This window comes from Argopecten irradians, chromosome 7 (genome assembly GCF_041381155.1).
Source record: "Argopecten irradians isolate NY chromosome 7, Ai_NY, whole genome shotgun sequence".
Classification (NCBI taxonomy): domain Eukaryota; kingdom Metazoa; phylum Mollusca; class Bivalvia; order Pectinida; family Pectinidae; genus Argopecten; species Argopecten irradians.
In genome coordinates, this window is record NC_091140.1 from 11,303,191 (window position 1) to 11,323,692 (window position 20,502).

At 35.6% G+C, this 20,502-nt stretch overlaps 1 protein-coding gene across 2 annotated transcripts in view; it reads left to right on the forward strand.

Annotated features, from left to right (window-relative positions):
* Positions 1-20,502, forward strand: part of LOC138327553 (fibrillin-2-like) — a 51,057-nt gene extending 30,555 nt beyond the window's left edge. For both annotated transcript variants that reach the window (XM_069273726.1, XM_069273727.1), the window contains 18 exons: positions 554-682; positions 2,783-2,911; positions 4,150-4,278; positions 4,505-4,630; positions 5,132-5,257; positions 8,247-8,411; positions 8,796-8,912; positions 9,240-9,365; positions 12,775-12,900; positions 13,874-14,002; positions 14,467-14,592; positions 14,957-15,079; positions 15,207-15,362; positions 17,079-17,210; positions 17,558-17,680; positions 18,290-18,415; positions 18,527-18,757; positions 19,205-20,502. In XM_069273726.1, coding sequence (XP_069129827.1) covers positions 554-682; positions 2,783-2,911; positions 4,150-4,278; positions 4,505-4,630; positions 5,132-5,257; positions 8,247-8,411; positions 8,796-8,912; positions 9,240-9,365; positions 12,775-12,900; positions 13,874-14,002; positions 14,467-14,592; positions 14,957-15,079; positions 15,207-15,362; positions 17,079-17,210; positions 17,558-17,680; positions 18,290-18,415; positions 18,527-18,757; positions 19,205-19,722 — 2,837 coding nt within the window. In that variant the 3' untranslated portion in view covers positions 19,723-20,502. The remainder of the gene's footprint in view (positions 1-553; positions 683-2,782; positions 2,912-4,149; positions 4,279-4,504; positions 4,631-5,131; positions 5,258-8,246; positions 8,412-8,795; positions 8,913-9,239; positions 9,366-12,774; positions 12,901-13,873; positions 14,003-14,466; positions 14,593-14,956; positions 15,080-15,206; positions 15,363-17,078; positions 17,211-17,557; positions 17,681-18,289; positions 18,416-18,526; positions 18,758-19,204) is intronic.

A 20,502-nucleotide genomic window follows, 5' to 3' on the forward strand; every position in this document is an offset into this window, starting at 1 on the left:
ATATGGCCTTTATGCTAAAATGGAAACAGGGTTAAGTGTATGATATCAATTTAATTTCCATAAGTGATTTTTATGTACATATTGTATTTCCATTACTGCCCAATGAGGATCAAAACTATCATTTATAAAAATGTTCACATTCACAAAAAGAAGTGCAAGGACAACTGCAATAAATACCTATTTATAATACTAGATATGATATAACATGTTGTTGAAGCCGAAAACCTAAATTACTGTGTAAAGCAGTCTCCTAAATCTCAAGATATCAATTTGAATTTTAGGAGCCTGGAAACGGGAAGTATTTAAAGCTTTTTCTTATTATTTGTTTTGCTTTAATTTATGCACACCACTTAATAACAATAGAATAAAGTGGTTTTTATATTCATTGCGTAAAGTACGGCTTGCGGAAACTAATTTCAGATCAAATATCATAGAGGGTAATCAAGAGTGGCATATTTGAAACAGGAAGAATTTCGAACATATCTTTGTAGACATCAACTATTGTTTAATGCGCTACGGAATCAACGAACCATGAGTTCAACTTGTATTACAGATATGAATGAGTGCGAGGACGACAGCTTGAATGAGTGTCCCGGGGATTGTGAGAACACGGAAGGATCCTACAGGTGTAACTGTACCATACCAGGCTACATGAACAGCTGGGACGGGCGGTCATGTTACGGTACGTCTTCCGGTACAGTGATGACGTCATCAGGTACTATAGGTCACATGGGAAACGGGGTCTCGTTACGATGTGTGGGTCTTATTGTTATGTCAATGAATAATTATGACTGTGTGGCAGCACAAGCTATCGGGATTCATTTGCATAATAAGACCCACCAATCTTGATATCCGGGTATCATGTACATTATATTTGGTACCGTAGAGCTCCCTCGCGTGCAAAACAATCACAATCGACAATATGGGTTCAACAACAAGAAATAGCCAATATCTTGTGTAAATGGTAAATTAAAAGAGGATAACAATGAATATGGTAAATAAATAGTTCAGTGGTAAGGCGATTACTGTGTTATCAATTACTAGTATGGACTTTTGTTGAGGTTGATATGGTGTTTCAGATTCTACAAGGGTGATATAACACCACCATTAACCAAATAAAAGGTTGTTAAAGTGAGTCGACCATTTGGGTATGAATTTCAGTGCGTAAAAATCAAATGACCTGTTTTTGGTTTGGAAAAGATGAGATGAGCATTGTGCGATATTGTTCATACAAAAGAAAAGATTTTTTTTCTCATCGCCTTTTGTCCATCGTCGTGCGTCTTCCGTCGTGCGTCCGTAAAAAAATTACATTTTCGACTTCTTCTCCAAAACTGCTGAAGCAAATTCAATGAAATTTTGCACAAATCTTCTAGGGCATAAGGTTAATCAAATTTGTGAATTGTATGGCCCCCACCCGCCGGGGGGTTGTGGGAGGGACCAAAAGGGGTTAAATTGACTAAAATTTCAAAAATCTTCTCCACTCACAGATGTGGTAGAATCAAATGCTCTTCATAGATTGAAAGGTCCCAAGGCCCACTACGTTTGTGAATTTCATGGCCCTGGGGTCTCAAATTTTCCCCTAGGGAGGGGTCACATTTATTATAGTTTACATAGGAAAATAAATTTATGAGCAAAATTAGCTAAATTTTCATATAAAATGTGTCAAACTTGGTTAGAATTATTAGCCGGAGATAGCAGTTTAACATCTTATCAATATAGGTCCTGGCTGACTCTCAGTGGCCAGAGGGGCGGGGCCAAAAAAAGAATATAATACTCTTTATATTTTGAAAGGTTCCAAGGCCCTCTTCAAAAATTGTGAATTTCATGGCCCTGATCTCAGATTTTTTCCTGGGAAGGGGTCGAATTTACTATAGTTAATATAGGAAAAACACATTTATAAGCATTATTTGCTCAATTGTCACAGGAAATGAGTCAAACTTGGTTAGAATAATTAGTCTGAGATAGTAGTTTAACATCATATTCATCTAGGTTCTAGATGACACCCAGGGGCCAAAAAGCGTCAAAAAGGTTGAAATTTCAAAAATACACATGATGTAATCTTCTCAACTTGCAGCTGTAGTAGAATCAAATACTCTTCAGATATTGGAAGGTCTCAACGCCCTCTACAAAAATTGTGATTTTAAGGCCCTGGGGTCTCAGATTTTCCCCAGGGGAGGGGTTCAAATTTACTAAAGTTTATATAGAGTTAATACATTTATGAGTATTATTTGCTCAATTTTCATAGATAATGAGTCAAACTTGGTTAGAATTATTAGTCAGAGATAGCATTTTAACATCACATCCATATAGGTCCCCGGCTGACTCCCAGGGGTCAGAGGTACGGGACCAAAAGGGGTCAAAATGGCTAAAATTAAAAACAAAAATCTTCTTATGAACTTTTCATATATTAAAAGGTCTCAAGTCCCTTTACAATATTTGTTGCCCTGGTTTCTAAGATTTTTCCCTGGGGAAGGGTTTTAATTTACTATAGTTTATATAGGGAAAGCACATTTATAAGTATTATTTGCTCAGTTTTCATAGGAAATGTAACACATGCAATAGAATCAAATACTTGTAAAAGATGAAAATGTCAAATCGGTATAATCATTGACTGATTTCAAGAGCCTGATGGGCATTCACATAGCGTTTTTATGTCTTTGTTTCATTCTTTATCCGAAGTCAGGTGACCGTTAAGGCATATGGGCCTCTTGTTATGATATGCTGAAATGTGTCATTTTCAATAGCAAGGATCATCAATATAATGTACATTTCTACCATCTAGATGACAATGAATGTACACTGGAGTACGGAGGCTGTGAGGATATATGTATCAACGTGATTGGTTCTTATTACTGCAAGTGTATAACACAAGAGGGATACCAGCTGTCTAGTGATCTACATAATTGTACAGGTAGGTCATTATTATGCTTCAACTTTTTGTTTTATTTATACCATGGCAGCACGGCATCGCCTTCGGAATGCGATTTTACAAAAACAGGATATTTATTTTCGGTCAAGTAGAAGCCTTTATTTCGTTACCATGCAGGTTTACGACAGTAGTTGTGTTCGGCATCCCTCAAAGTCATTACACACATACCACATATCTGATTGTGTTTATCAATCAGAAGTCAGTACAATTCTATTCAGGTGGGACACGAAAACGAAACGGGGTATAACCACTTATTCAAAATAGGTCTTTTATGCAGCACAGGTACAGAAGATGGAGTAAGATAGATTCACTGGAACGTATAACAGATCTCGGTGTACTTGACTTGTTTTGAATCCTGTTGACGCCTGAACACTTCGGAATTGGAGTATGTCGAGGGCATGGTAACCCTTAGCAACCAAAGTGCCGTTTCCCGGATGTGGCGGAGCTTGTTAATTGTGGGAAGGACCGACATTCATTAGTCGTTTTTTCCACCGGAAGTCGACCTAGACAAACTTAAAAAAATCATATGTACACATATAGATCTATTACGGAGAATCTTTAATGGGCTCCCTTCCCCGATATAGGCCTCCAATAGACCACGATGTAGACAGCGGATAAACATACTTGTTTAAGTCCCACACGTATTATGTCATGTAGAGAGTAATAGTATGATACGAACGTTCCAATGGTGTATTGTTCTATATTCTTTTCTTTTCATAATAAGCACAAGGAGTATATAAAGTAACTGTCTGAATGAATATCCTGAAACCATAGAACTTCCTGGAGATAGCATACTCCAATTTTCGTCAAAGAAACAAAATTTTTTGCAGTTTTCATTGTACCATTATTTGATTTTCTGGACAACAAACTTAGCCCAAATGCTTTTTCTGACGATCATACACTGTAACAAAATTAATTGCCTTAAGTTTATTCTTTGATAATATTGCGTTTAAGAAATTAAAAAAATGGCGCGACCGTTTTCAAGACATACATCAGACTGTTCCCAAGAGGTATTGCTTCAGAGATAAATCGTTTATCAAATAATCTAACCTACCGGTAGGATGTTACGCAAGTAAACAAATGATTCTTAGCAACTTTCATTCTATGGGAAATAGGGAGATCTTTCAGCCAAGATCATAAACATCTGGATCAGAAAGTATAGTGTGCTGGTTACACAATATGACAAACACATTACCTGTAAAGTTGTCTCTCCAATACAGATGTTGACGAGTGTGAAGTATACGGGAGGAAGATCTGTGATAACGGTCGATGTGTGAATACCGTAGGCTCCTACGAGTGTGAGTGTAATAATGGCTTCCGTCCGGACAAGGACCGCACTAAATGCGAAGGTAAGTATCCCGCACTGAATAACGAAATTTACACTTCACTTCTTCTTGAAGGAATTTCCGCATTGGCAATGTCATCTCTTTTTGTGGTGCTTTCCTACTCAATAATTCTTCGAAGACATGATCAACCATTTGCTTGCAAATTAAAAACAGAAACTTTACATTTTACAAATCTATATCAATGTAATACATTCTTCAATGTATCTAAACGGCTACATATCTATTTTAGATATAGACGAGTGTAAGATCGGAAATGGGGAATGCCAGGACTTGTGTGTAAACAGCGTTGGTTCGTTCAACTGTGACTGTCAAGAGCCTGGATTTCAGATCGACTCAGGAGGCAAAAACTGTATAGGTTAGTACATCCATCATGTGGATTTGTAACAGTAAATGTGTTAATTTTACAAAACTAAAAATTTCTCAACTGTATGGAAATGTAAGGATAGATAAAAATTGAAAAAATTGATTTATAATTATGACAGGTGCGATCTGTACGGGTATTGACAACGTTGGCCACGTGATACGAATCGGGAGGTTCCGATCTATACGGGTGTCGCCGATGTCGGTCACATGATGCAATTCGGTTTTCCGATATCAGTCATATCACCCGAAAGTTGGAAACGGCGATGACTGGCGGCTCTTTCAAAACGTATGATGTTTCATGCGACATTAACCGCTATGTCAATAGTATATTGGTGCTTTCATGGATCTGAACCACCTATTTAAGCATCCATATTCACAGATTATATGTTTTAAACAACTTTAAAAGATGGGGCGCAATACTGAATTTAAACAACAAACATAACTCGTTGTCTGATAACGATGATGTAAAATATAGTATATAAATTGACTGTAGATGTGGACGAGTGTATCGACAACGGCCCTAACTGCGAGAACGACTGTGTGAATACTATAGGGTCATTCTACTGCTGGTGTCACTGGCATGGATACGTGGTGCACGAAAACCAACGCAACTGTACACGTACGTATACATATGTTGCCTTATTAAAATTCAAGTTAGAAATAGCTCCATGGTTGAATGAATGACTGTTTCGTGAACATGGCAACAAAGTTGTCTATCATTGTCATCATTCGACAGAAATTTTGCTATAATAGCTGTCATTTTCTGCACCTTGGCGGTAATCCTGCCATCAAATCACCTTTTAAAGGTACCCACATTTTACCTTTCAGAACGAAATGGTCCATACCTACACTTTCTTTCACTTAACTTAGGATTCTTTGCGGATTTCATCAAATTAATGTAATCAAGACTAATTATATGGCGAACCTACATGTACTGGCAAAGTAGTGAATATGACCGCAAGGGTGGGAGAAGTGATGACATGTATTTGGAAATTGACAACCATAACTAAATTGATACTGATGGATTTCGATGATATAGTTTTATGATGCTGTGAAACAGCAATCATGGGTACGCGCGGCGAGCCTGAGCACATCAAAACGGAAATAACAATCCGCGATGAAAATGTTGTTTTGTTACTTTCACACGCTAATTGAAGGTATGAAAAAACTCATGTACAACGCCTTCTTAATGTATTCCTCCGCAGTAGATTTTTTGAGTGTATCTATCTATTTGAATGTTACAAAATTGATGTAAGATTTAAAGGTGTTTGCAAAATCTTTATCTTTGGTTAAGTTCCGATCTATTGTTACATGAACGAATAACAGAAATGAGAAACCAGCAGCTAAATTCAAAACACAATTTAATTATATATACAATATTATACAGAGATGGTTTACAATATCTAAAGTAATTGGTGGTGGTACAAGAGTAATACGATGATTTAAAGTGTTACTTATCTGTATGTGAATGTCCTGGTATAATCCTTGATCCTTCCAGGTTTCAAATTAACAATAATCACAAATCCACAAGGAAAATGAATGTCCACAGATGATTTGTAAAGTTCCAGGCAATATGAATAAATCCACACAAAGTGTTGTAATAATCCACAGATAAAGTCACAATAGCTCTCCCAATAGAATCTTATATGGCACTGTACAATTCTTGATATGTCTCATTACAGGTCTCATTACAGTTCTGATTAGCCTTGGGCAGCTGGAGTATATATAGCTTAACCCTAATTCAAGAATATTGGAGAACCTTCTACTTCTAGAAATATCTAACTAAAAACAGTAAACAAGTAAACACACAGAACTTTCTGGAAATAGATCACTCTAGATCTCTACTTATAATCAACATGTTTACAAACATATTTGTTTATACGATGATAATATTCTAGAAAGTTCTATAACCTAAATTAATTATGTGAACTTTATAGGATACAACATGTATTGATAATATATCTATAGGAGTTATCTCCCCTATCTAATAACTACATGTATTTAGTGTCATACATATAACACTATATTTGATGAAATTACTACGCTCAGCTTTCGTCCATCAAGATCTGGTTGCTCGAGTTGCCTCCCTTAAAACGACATTGTTATTACACCATACATTTATTTCAGGAATATATTAGTTATAGCAACCTTTTAATTATTTAACTCAGATTATTTTCAAACCAAAATACATGTAGAAAGTATATATGAAAAGATGTCAATCTCTAGGTCTACTGTAGTCAACATTAATTTCATCTTTTTTGTTTTTGAAAACATTTGTACGGCCGTAACAATTCTATATTTAGTACTTGCTGTTCCACTTGTTCAAGCAGTTTAAACAAACATAAACAATGTATTATTTGCAATAATGTTTCATTACATCAAATAAGTGTTATTAAGTAACCAAGTTGTGTGCCTTTTATTTGGCAAAGGTATCTGGCCATGATTTATAAGTCAAAAGTCGGCAACCAAAGTGATACACATGCAAGCAGCCATGTTGGTTTTCTAAAAATAAAACCATCACATATTCCGGAAATCATAATATTTCTATTGTTGTTTATTCGAAAATATTCTTAAATGATTAAGTGGAAATTAAAGATGCTCCACCGCCGACAGAGCATAAATGATATTAATCATTTGAACAATAATTGGTGTTTAATCGTGTATATATATGCCTAATTAACACAACAAATAGTATAAAATAATTTATTTCGCCTTTGGTGCATGCGCAATCAGTACTTCATTCCAAATAGAATATAGTGTCACGGAATTTTTTCGGGACGCAATTAATTATTTTTCATATTTTTAACTTGAAGTAAAATTAGAAGCTCAAACTTTTCAATGGTGGTAATGGTGTAAAGTAAGTAATTTTAGTAACTGAAGAAAAATACTAAATCGTCTGCTCCTGTTTTTTATAGTGACAAAATACCATTTGTCAGCGGTGGAGCATCTTTAACATACGGATATAACAACCAATTTCTAATATCATTTGTTTACTTAGCATTGATAAAACTGAAAATTATAGTAATTAATATATATTTATCAATTAGTTTAAAAAATGGCACTTCGTTAGATTCTAGAATTGATTAATTAGTTATAAAAAACGGCACTCAAATTCTTATTTCCATAATTAGAAATTTAAAAATAAAATTTTATTTTAGTTATTTCATGAAAATATTCAACTTTAAATATCATGAAAAATAAATACATTTGTACAAACGTTTTGTTAAACTCTAAGTTCAACATTAAAAAGTATATACAACTACAACATGTATACTAAATTCAATATAAATGATAAACCAATTTCTTTTTTCCATTGTTTGAGTCCTTCATTCACAGCTTCTATGAGTGGCCTTGGCACTTTGATTGAAATTTTGTTACCATTTGTCTAAATTATATACACAAATATTTATACACGCATGTTTCAGTTGTGAATTGTAATAACTGCCATGTTTGTTTTATAAGGAAGGAATGGAATTACAGTAGTCTAATGATAATTTTTTCATATGAAAAATGGGTCAGTATCCACCAGCGAGCTCGAGGTGGTTTTGGAATTTCTGACACAGTGTTTACTTGTTTTTCGAAATTGATACACGGATGCCCTCCATTAGAATGTCGAGACGACCAGTACATCATCGAACACGACAAATTGTGTGTGGACTGTCCTAACAACTCGCATATCGTCCGGGCCTTACCAGGAGCGGCGAACTCCCTGGAGGATTGCCGGTGTCTCCCTGGATATGTTGGTAGTCCAGCCGAGAAAATTCCCTGTCAAGGTGGGTATGGTGTTAAAAAAGCCTACAATGAAATATCTACGTCATGATTTTCTTGCCATTAATTCATTTCGGTCTTTATAAAGTAAGCATTGCTATTTACTACGTCTACAACTGAATATTGATATGGAGTTAAATTCATTATTTATCTTTCAATCGTATATTTCAGTTGTGTTGGTTCTTGTCAGCTTCTATCGTTGACTAACTACCTAATATGTACTAGATTACAACTGTTGTGTCGTTATTTACCGACGTAACATTTAGCTCTAAATAAAATTAATGATGAAAAATAATGGTTGTTGCTACTACGAATACAAACCAATATGACTAAATGGGGAGTTATCAGTAAACCAATAAATCGTCCATTCTTTTTTGTAACCATTGTAGATGTTGACGAGTGTTTGGCGGCCGACTGTGAGCATGGGTGCCTGAACGAGATGGGCAGCTTCACATGTGTGTGCCCCGACGGCTTCTTCCTTGTGGAGAATGGACAAAACTGTACAGGTATTCTTCTACATAATATTCCTTTACATTCAATATTTACCTGCAAAGGTAAATAATCTGTTTCTTTTTTTATTGAAAGATTTTTGTCATTGACAATAGTTTCTATTCATTGGAGGGCTAAGCTTGTTCTAAACCCATGTGAAATGTGCATTCTGAAATCTGTCCAACCGACGACCATGACAACCAAAGACATCAAATAATATCATCTTACCTGACTAGTCTAATTCAAATTAGCCAAGTGTTTCCAAACAAACTCTACCAAACACGGCAATCATTATTCCCATGGTTTGCAGTCTGTAAAGGATATATTTTATCGTTTGCTTGCAGATATTGACGAGTGTGGAATGGACAACGGAGGCTGCAATGTCACGTGTGTTAACACGCTGGGTTCATTCTACTGCGCATGCCCATACCCGGGATACCTACTGAACAATGACAGTGTCTCTTGTGATGGTAGGCCAGATATTAATCTTTAATTTAAATCTGCATATAATGTCAACATTTAAGTTATACCTATTTAGCTGTCTCTTGAATACAGAAGATATGTTTTAAGTTTCTCTCAGAAGTAACACAAACTGCATATAGTAGACATAACTGCTATATAAATAGAGCAACTCCTACTGCATAGCTGGCGTATAAAGCATGATAACTCTTTGTCTGTATCTTATATAATCAGGTGTAGTCCATCTTAACAACATAGCAATACGTTCAAGTTTGACTTTGCTTTATCGAGCCAAGATGAAAAATCGTTTGAGCAACCACAGAAGATAACAAGACAAGTCTAAGACAATTTAGTTTTTCTTTTGTTAAATGTTAAACATTGTCATAAATTGTATAATTCCAATTCAATTTCATTCAGCCATACAGCTTACAAATTAAATAGTTTGCACTTGTCAAACTGTTGGGTGCGTGACACTAAAGTTCAAAATTACGACATAATCACGGCTGCAAAAAAGATCCCTTGTAACAGCAATTCTTAAGGTACAAAATAGATCCCCTGTATCAGCAATCCTTTAGGTACAAAAAAGATCCCCTGTATCAGCAATCCTTAAGGTACAAAATAGATCTGTTTTATCAGCAATCCTTAAGGTACAAAATAGATCTGTTGTAACAGCAATCCTTTAGGTACAAAATAGATCTGTTGTATCAACAATCCTTTAGGTACAAAAAAGATCCCCTGTATCAGCAATCCTTAAGGTACAAAATAGATCTGTTTTATCAGCAATCCTTAAGGTACAAAACAGATCTGTTGTATCAGCAATCCTTAAGGTACAAAATAGATCTGTTGTATCAGCAATCCTTTAGGTACAAAATAGATCTGTTGTATCAGCAATCCTTTAGGTACAAAATAGATCTGTTGTATCAGCAATCCTTTAGGTACAAAATAGATCCCCTGTATCAGCAATCCTTTAGGTACAAAATAGATCTGTTGTATCAGCAATCCTTTAGGTACAAAAAAGATCTGTTGTATCAGCAATCCTTTAGGTACAAAAAAGATCTGTTGTATCAGCAATCCTTAAGGTACAAAATAGATCTGTTGTATCAGCAATCATATAGGTACAAAATAGATCCCCTGTATCAGCAATCATATATGTACAAAATAGATCCCCTGTATCAGCAATCATATATGTACAAAATAGATCCCCTGTATCAGCAATCATATATGTACAAAATAGATCCCCTGTATCAGCAATCCTTTAGGTACAAAATAGATCCCCTGTATCAGCAATCCTTTAGGTACAAAATAGATCCCCTGTATCAGCAATCCTTTAGGTACAAAATAGATCCCCTGTATCAGCAACCCTTTAGGTACAAAATAGATCCCCTGTATCAGCAATCCTTTAGGTACAAAAAAATCTGTTGTATCACCAACCCTTTAGGTACAAAATAGATCCCCTGTATCAGCAATCCTTTAGGTACAAAATAGATCCCCTGTATCAGCAATCCTTTAGGTACAAAATAGATCCCCTGTATCAGCAATCCTTTAGGTACAAAATAGATCTGTTGTATCAGCAATCCTTTAGGTACAAAAAAGATCTGTTGTATCAGCAACCCTTAAAGTACAAAATGTATGTATCAGCAATCCTTTAGGTACAAAAAGAGATCTGTTGTATCAGCAACCCTTTAGGTACAAAATAGATCCCCTGTATCAGCAATCCTTTAGGTACAAAAAAGATATGTTGTATCACCAACCCTTTAGGTACAAAATAGATCCCCTGTATCAGCAATCCTTTAGGTACAAAATAGATCCCCTGTATCAGCAATCCTTTAGGTACAAAAAAGATCTGTTGTATCACCAACCCTTTAGGTACAAAATAGATCCCCTGTATCAGCAATCCTTTAGGTACAAAATAGATCCCCTGTATCAGCAATCCTTTAGGTACAAAATAGATCCCCTGTATCAGCAATCCTTTAGGTACAAAATAGATCTGTTGTATCAGCAATCCTTTAGGTACAAAAAAGATCTGTTGTATCAGCAACCCTTAAAGTACAAAATGTATGTATCAGCAATCCTTTAGGTACAAAAAAGATCTGTTGTATCAGCAACCCTTTAGGTACAAAATAGATCCCCTGTATCAGCAATCCTTTAGGTACAAAAAAGATATGTTGTATCACCAACCCTTTAGGTACAAAATAGATCCCCTGTATCAGCAATCCTTTAGGTACAAAATAGATCCCCTGTATCAGCAACCCTTTAGGTACAAAATAGATCCCCTGTATCAGCAATCCTTTAGGTACAAAAAAATCTGTTGTATCACCAACCCTTTAGGTACAAAATAGATCCCCTGTATCAGCAATCCTTTAGGTACAAAATAGATCCCCTGTATCAGCAATCCTTTAGGTACAAAATAGATCTGTTGTATCAGCAATCCTTTAGGTACAAAAAAGATCTGTTGTATCAGCAACCCTTAAGGTACAAAATGTATGTATCAGCAATCCTTTAGGTACAAAAAAGATCTGTTGTATCAGCAACCCTTTAGGTACAAAATAGATCCCCTGTATCAGCAATCCTTTAGGTACAAAAAAGATCTGTTGTATCAGCAACCCTTTAGGTACAAAATAGATCCCCTGTATCAGCAACCCTTTAGGTACAAAATAGATCTGTTGTATCAGCAATCCTTTAGGTACAAAATAGATCTGTTGTATCAGCAATCCTTAAGGTACAAAACAGATCTGTTGTATCAGCAATCCTTTAGGTACAAAATAGATCTGTTGTATCAGCAATCCTTTAGGTACAAAATAGATCTGTTGTATCAGCAATCCTTAAGGTACAAAACAGATCTGTTGTATCAGCAATCCTTAAGGTACAAAATAGATCTGTTGTATCAGCAATCCTTAAGGTACAAAATAGATCCCCTGTATCAGCAACCCTTTAGGTACAAAATAGATCCTCTGTATCAGCAACCCTAAATTTTAAGTACAAAATTGTCCCTCGTATCAACAATAATTTTTAAAAGTACAAAAATAGATCTCCTGTAATAACAATTCATTCCATACAAAATAGGTCCCATGTCTGAGCAAGGCTTTAATTACAAATAGATTCCCAGTATCAACAATCATTTAAGTAAAATATATGTCTTCTTCTGTCATAACAATCAATTCAATACAAAATAGGTCCCATGTGTCAGCAAGGCCTTTAGTACAATTTCTTTTATCAGTTATACTTGAGTACAGTATACTATGTACCAGCATTTCCTCTCAATCAACAATCCATTCGATATTACATCCCTTGTATCAGCAACACTCATTTTGTTAGATATACCTTCGGTTGAATGTTCCTACCATCACTAATCCTTGTAATAAATATCACTTTTATTATCCATTTTATTATCCAATAAACGGAACGACTCTTTCCTTACAGACATAGATGAGTGTTCGATGGATGACAATTACAACTGTAGTCACATATGCAACAACACGGAAGGATCCGCCGAATGTAGCTGCTACCTAGGATATGTTCTCTCGGCCGACAACCATACCTGTGAAGGTAGTCCATAACAGTGTACATTATCTTAAATCATCCCTCTTCCTATGTATGTCCACTCAGTCGAAGACCAAACTTGCAATAGTTGCCACAATCCCACCAGACTATTCTCTTCAGACTACCAGCTTGCCTGTTGAGGTCGGGACCTCTATATATGCCTTTATCTAAGTCATCCATGTTAAGTCCGCGAAGGTTTCCAGCTCTTTATACTGTGTTCTATGTCATCCAGGCTGTGCTCTCTCAGCCGATAACCATACCTGCAAAGGTAGGCTATCTTTTTAGATACTGTATATATTGTGTGTCCTTTCAATAGTTAACCAACACTGTCGAACAAAGTCTTATCTTCAAGGTCATTCCGCTATGCTCTGTTCATACTTGTAGGAAACTTGATTATTTCACAAATCTTAAAGCATTAGGCCAATGTCACCATTAACAAAGAAATATCGGCCACACAACTTAGGATCTATGTTCTCTCCCCTTTGTCCACCACTTGTACAACTCCTGGTGGTTAATAATTAACTGGCATGGCCTTCTAATGAATCGCGGTTTAGGACCTATGTTCTCTCCCCTTTGTCCACCACATGTACAACTCCTGGTGGTTAACAATTTACTGGCATGGCCTTCTAATGAATCGCGGTGTTGCGGTACTGTTAGCCATACGACTAAATAATACTGCCATTCTGATTTTAATACTCCATGTCTGTGTTGTATGTTCGAAGCCTTTAAGAGGAATTTGAGAAGAATCTGCTTAACACTGTTAAGGTGATGCTTTCCAATTTCGGACTAACCATAGTTCTTTTTTTGCGACATGAAGTACAATACAATAGGGCAAGTGGACAAACAGGAATCATTTTTGTATTTAGCCCCTTGACATTCCTTCATATTTTCTTCATTAACAAACATTATATGTACCATTGAATTGCAGCGATGCAGTTTAATGGCTCTGGTTTGGTGGTATAATAAACTTTGCCTTCAGATATTGATGAATGTGCCAACTCGTCCCTGTCTCTGTGTGAGGACGTCTGTATCAATACCAATGGATCCTTCCACTGTGATTGTGAGGGGTCAGCAATGAAATTATCATGGGACCAGAAATCGTGCTCAGGTAAGTCACAATGGATTTTTTATGGAATTTATCATTTTATTAACAAATCGACAACTTTAAAGTGTTTGCGAAACACAACCAGATCAGATTGGACCGCTGTACATATTATTCGTTTATACGTTTGAAATGATGTACCGATGAGATTGGCTATTAAAATGTTCACCTACCGTACAGTTGATTATTTTTGCGAGTCGAAATTATTGTGATTTAAACTTAAAACGAGGAATTTAAATTTCAGCGATTTTCAACTTTTGCGATATAGTCTTCAAGATATGTACGCTTAACCTTTTCACAATATTTTGCGGATCAATTACACTGTAATCATAACATGACATGCGACATCGCGAAAATACCATTCAGGAATAAGCAGCTGTATGGTGTTTAATTGGTTATCAAAGCTACGTATATTTGAATCTTTGAGTAAAAACTGATCACATACTTACCTGATTGACGTTGGTTGACAGATATCAACGAGTGTATGGAAGGTGAGAACCATTGTGAAGATCTGTGTGTGAATACACATGGTTCGTATCACTGTGACTGTAACACCACTGGCTTCGTCCTGGCTGAGGATCAGCGGACATGTGAAGGTAAGTTTGCATACATTAGTAAAATTGAAAGGATCAACTGTAAAGAATATTAATAAAATCCATTGATTATGTTTTGTCGTTTTACATTCCATTCAGAGTAGCGCATTTTAGTCGCTGGTATCATTGAAATATCTTAGAAAGTCATGACACTTGCAAATATGCATAATGTTGTATACTGGATACAAGGTTTAATGTGTTGTCTTCCCCATCATGAAGTGACATATTGTTGCTTTTTTATTACTACAAAAAGGAAATGTGATAACAACGTCGTTTCGCCTTTCATACATAACATTGGTTTCTCTATGACATGTATAGAAATTGATACATTGTCCTTAATTTCTTCTGTCCCATCTATTTGTCTCAGATTTGGACGAATGTCTGTCCAACACAACCAATCAGTGTGACCAGATCTGTACCAACAGACAGCAGGGTTACGACTGTAGCTGTTACCAGGGTTACGTGAAGGAAGGAGTGTACGGATGTCGGGGTAAATGGCAGTAAAGAAAGAAAAGTTCTTGTTTGTTTTAACTTAAGTTGTATATTTTTACCATTGGATAAAGGTTCTGCGTTTTGGTGATAACAGCAATTTTATAGTTGTCATGTCTGTTACACAGGGTGTGATATAGGCCAGTACCACGATAACGACACCGATAGTTGTGTGGAGTGTCCACCGATGTCCACGACTAATGGAACCGGCAAGGTTAACCGGTCCGACTGTGTGTGTATGGCGGGCTTTACTGAAGATCTAACCGGAGATGACTTCTGTAGAGGTACGTTATACCAGTAAAAGGTAAAAGTTTTATATACCAGGCTATTGTGAGAAGCTAACTAAAAATAGGTTAAAATTGGAACTCGGTAATATAGAGTTATGATTCTGCTATAAACCAAAATACAGTGTGCATGTTATAACTTGAAAAGGTTATCACTGCAACTGAATGCGTTTTATAGGTTTCATTGTTGTTGTTATTTTTTCAAGTAATTTTTGTGTTAGATCTACTGAATATTAGAATATATCGAATTGAGTAGTCTCCATTTTATTTTTTTCATATGAGAGTTATCTTCCCTGACATATTTACCGGAAATTAATTATTTATATTTAAAGTTGTTATATATCAATCTATTTACAAAGGATATGAATGGATGAGATGTAATAATGAGAAAATGATGAAGATCGTATTGAAAACTTTTTTTCTAATATACCGTAATTAGATCAAAGGTCGAATGAAAAGTTCGCTTTAGGGTCAAAGTTCACCAATTTTATTTATTTATTTATTTATCATACAAAATTTCTTTTTCAGATCAAAGCAGAATGTCAATTATTTGATGTCGTTGATTTCTTGGTAGCACTTCCGGTTAAGGTTTTATGGTATTTTGAAAAGAAAAAAAACCTTAGATCTTCCCGCCAAAATGTAACATAGTATTGTGTTTTTTGTTTACGCTCTAAAAGCTAAATAAAAAGACATTAGATAAAAACTATTTTAGAATTTAAACGCCATGTATCTGAAGATGTGCAGTGAATAAAATCAAGTAGGTCGAAAAATCAAATATGGCCCCCATGACGTAAAAGCTAAAAAACGAAAACAGCTATGAATCAAAAAGTATAAAATCTGAAGATATGTTGTTATAGGGAATTTCCATATCTAACATTGTTTTATTACATGCTAACACAAAATATATCACATTAAAAAGTTCGCTAAATGTCAAATTTTACCACCTGTTACTACTTTTTGATTTTGTTGTTACTTATTTTGTCTCTGATTGTTTGCATTAAATCGATGCAGTATGTCCTTCCGATGATTTTGATATCTACGGATTTAAGATCGGTTCACGGATATTTTTGTGGACGTAATTAGTATTTTACAAATGAGTTTTTGACAATTTCGTCATTTATATTTTAAAGAGTTTTCCGATTCCAATAGTCCGATCAAACCAAGTTCACACAAAATGTTACTTATTTACTTGTCAAGGTCTACATATATTTTCAGTTCTTAACTTACCTGGCAATGATGACATTGTAAACTAAATGCAGTAAAAAGCCCACCAAATTATCTAAGACCATTTTTTGTTGTTTTTTTTTTTTGTGAAAAAAAATGCAACTCGGTAATACATGTATATAGAGTAATGATTCTGTAAACCAGATGATAGTAATGATAAATCAGGAAGTACATTTTATAGAATTGCTTTTAACCGGAAGTAGCTATTGTTGAGTTGAAGACGTAGCCGGAAATAATCCTTTAGTTGTTATCATATACATCAGAATATGAAGATTGTTACCAGTTAATGTAGATGTATCATAGTACCGGAAGTACTACTGTAAAATTATGCTTTAAGTGAAAATATATTAAGATAATTATTAATTATAGTAGTTTTGCTACCGAAAATAACTGCTTTAGATGGTCATGAGGTAGTTCATAGAGATTTTGGTATTATAAGCACCACTGAAAACAAATAGTTATTTAAGATTGATAAAAGACGTTCGTTCCTAGATATCAACGAATGTGATGAAGGGGAGGAAGAAAACTTCGGCTGTGGTCAGATTTGTGTAAACACCAAAGGGTCGTCCTATTGCGCATGTGAGAAAGGCTTCAACCTCCACACCAATAAGAAGAATTGTACAGGTAATACAACATAGACACGCGTTACAGGATTAAGGAAATAGACGTCAAACTAATGGCGTAACATTCAAACAGCAAAAACCCATGTGCTACTTCACAGTTTCTTACAGTCATGCTATAGATAAAAAATATAAATAATGTCAAAAATATCTAATGACAATTAAATAGTTATGACAGAATATTTGTCCATCTTTTCACAATCTGTTATTTTTGTGTTTGGTTATATTGGAATGGAAATTGAAATATACTGAGGGACAACTTTAGAGATAGAAATTATTTTAGTCATATATCTTTCGGAGACAAAGACTACATGTCAATTAATTATTTTATTGGGATATCTCATCGGACAGATATCAACGAATGCATGTATGGCAACCACTATTGTGCAGAAATATGTATCAACTTAGAGGGATCCTATAAATGTGCATGTAGAGAGGGATTCAAACTCCACTGGGACAACAAATACTGTACAGGTACGTTTGTTTAAGGTTTCTCATGCTAGCGGAGAAGTCTTTAGTGGTATATGCATGCATTTCATTTACTTTGTAAGCCGTTGAATGTCAACCGACATCTGCTTGTAACCAATTTACATTGTCAACTCCAAAAACCAAATGAATTAAGTTCAGTTAACATTGCCGAAAGCTGTCGTGTTATCTAAGAATTTATGAACTATATTGTCTCATTCTTTGAACTACTTCTTGCAATTTATATGGAAACTACCATATAGTTTGGAAATCACTTCGACTTTGATTTGAAAAACGAACGAAAACACGAACATTTAAAAATGTTAAATTAAAAGATAGTTGGTTCTAAGAGAAATTTGAATGTTTCACATGTTATATGAAATAAGTTAATATAGTCTTGTAACACAGCTAAAGTCATGACATTGTTTCTTCCATCTTTCTTCTTTCTTTGACAGACCATTACTAATCGATTGTTTTAATAAAATACATCGACATTTTCTATATTACAATTATCTCACAAATAAATATACATAAAGCGACAATCAAGATTGTTTTGAAAAAATTCTATATTATATCATGACCTAGCTAGGCTTTGTGAAACTTGTGTTCTATAACCAGATATTAACGAGTGTTACACCGGAGAGCACCAGTGCGAGGATCAGTGTGAGAACACCTGGGGATCCTACATATGTGGTTGTTCCAAACCTGGAACACGTCTGACCTCCGACAGACACACGTGTATTGGTGAGTTAGATGTCGAAGTTTAGTCATATCAAATTAGCACGAATAATGACAAAATCACATAATATTATTTAAAACTGTATGTGTTTGCTGTAACAGAACCTTGTGTTTTAGCACTGGTGCCGACATGTCCGGCCGACATACGTGTAGAGGTCCCGGATGGAGTCCCTTTGGTACATGTGACGCTCCCGTCCATAGTATATAGTGACCAATGGCGTGTTGAGCCCTCATGGGTGGCGGAGTCCCAAGGCGTTCTTTTCCCAGTAGGCAACAGTAGCATCCGGGTCATCAGCTACAATACAGATGCAGGAGAGGTCAGCTGTTCATTCCATGTGGTTGTCACAGGTCAGTCATTAGCGAAATCGGACTTTTTAAAAAGAAACTGTAAAACCAAAATTTAATTCTTTTATCCCTTCTCCGGAAAATCGGAATTAATTGTGTAGCTACCAACATAATATTATTTTTGATGAGATACCATGGTTGAATGTGACTTCACTTTTAGGAGACGTGATACCGTATGTATTTCTGGCAGGCATTTTATTTCGCGAAGCAAATGTGAGTCTATTTATTCGACTCCAAATCACAGCGCAGATGTAGGTTGAACGAAGAGACTAATATATTTTTCATAAAGCAGAGTATCAGTCAAATAGGTCAAAATAAGCCATTGGTAGGGTAAATTCGTTTACCGTTTTACAGGAGTGACACGGAAATATATTAGGTCCATAAAAAAGTTGTTTTTTGTATGACATACATCAACGCATCTCATGTTTGCTCTTTTTATTCCTACAACAGTTTCATGTGCTCGTGGTACCTTCCGGTCCTCAGATGACGTTTACGCTGGGTGCATGCCGTGTCCTTCAGGAACTTTCCAGAACGAACAGGATCAGAGAAGTTGCAATCCCTGCGTCCCCGGTACATTTCAGGATGAACAAGGGCAACTTCAGTGTAAATACTGTACGTTAGGCATGTATCAGGACCGATTCAACCAATCCTTGTGCATCCCCTGCCCCCCGGGGACATACCTGGACGAGAGTGGGGGTGTACAATGTAAACCGTGCCATGCAGGACAGTACAACCCCTTGTCCTCGCAGACGTCGTGTGCTTATTGTACAATAGGAATGTATCAGGACCAGGAAGGACAAATGGAGTGTCTCGAGTGCCCGATAGGTCACTACCAATTACAAATTGGTCAGTCCCTCTGTAAACTCTGTCCAGAGGACCTGGCTCCATATATGGCCAATGTTGTCATGGTACAGCAGTGTCAAAGGTCAAGTGACGCCTTGGTAACAGAATTGGAGCCAAGACGATGACACCATTACTTTGATAAATAAAACATGAAACTAGTTGATGTCATATTGTATAGGAAATAAATTTTATTGCAATTGTTGTTATTGAATAATAAGCCATCATCAATACTGTTGAAGTATTTCTATATAAGAGCGAGTATGGAATACAGACATATTACAACAGTGACAAGATTGCCGTGTAATGTATCAGGTAATGAGTAGGCATAACTGGAATTAGGTTTTCATAATCATCTTCCTTACAAAGCTACTTCCTTCCATGACATTATCACTAAACTATGCCATTTTATGTATGTGGACCAATTCGGATTAAATGACTCGTGCTGTAATTGCCAACGATAGTGATGATGGTAAAAATATGCTAACTTTAAATCGTGTACATATTTCGTTCTAGACATATGTGATTCCATAATACAATACATAGATTTCACTTTTGTTGGAAGAAAGCTGATCTTTATATTACAGACTCTATGTGAAAGAGGTGTAGCTTTCCATTTCCAAAACGATTACTTTCAACCGTTTGAAAAACTTCCGTTATCTATGTATTAAAGGCATGGAAAGAATTTCCCTCTTAAATAAGAAAACGATAAAAACGTTATAAGACATGAGTTGGGTGTATCGTAAGTTCTAACGTTGATTAAGTATGACTTGGAAGCCTAAATAAGTCGGCGAAAAACAACTTCCTATTCTCCTTCCCCTCTAGCATTAAATTATCACGACTTACCTGATTTATTTTCTGTCCGTGTATTATACCCCACACTATCCAATAAAGATACTTTTATGTAA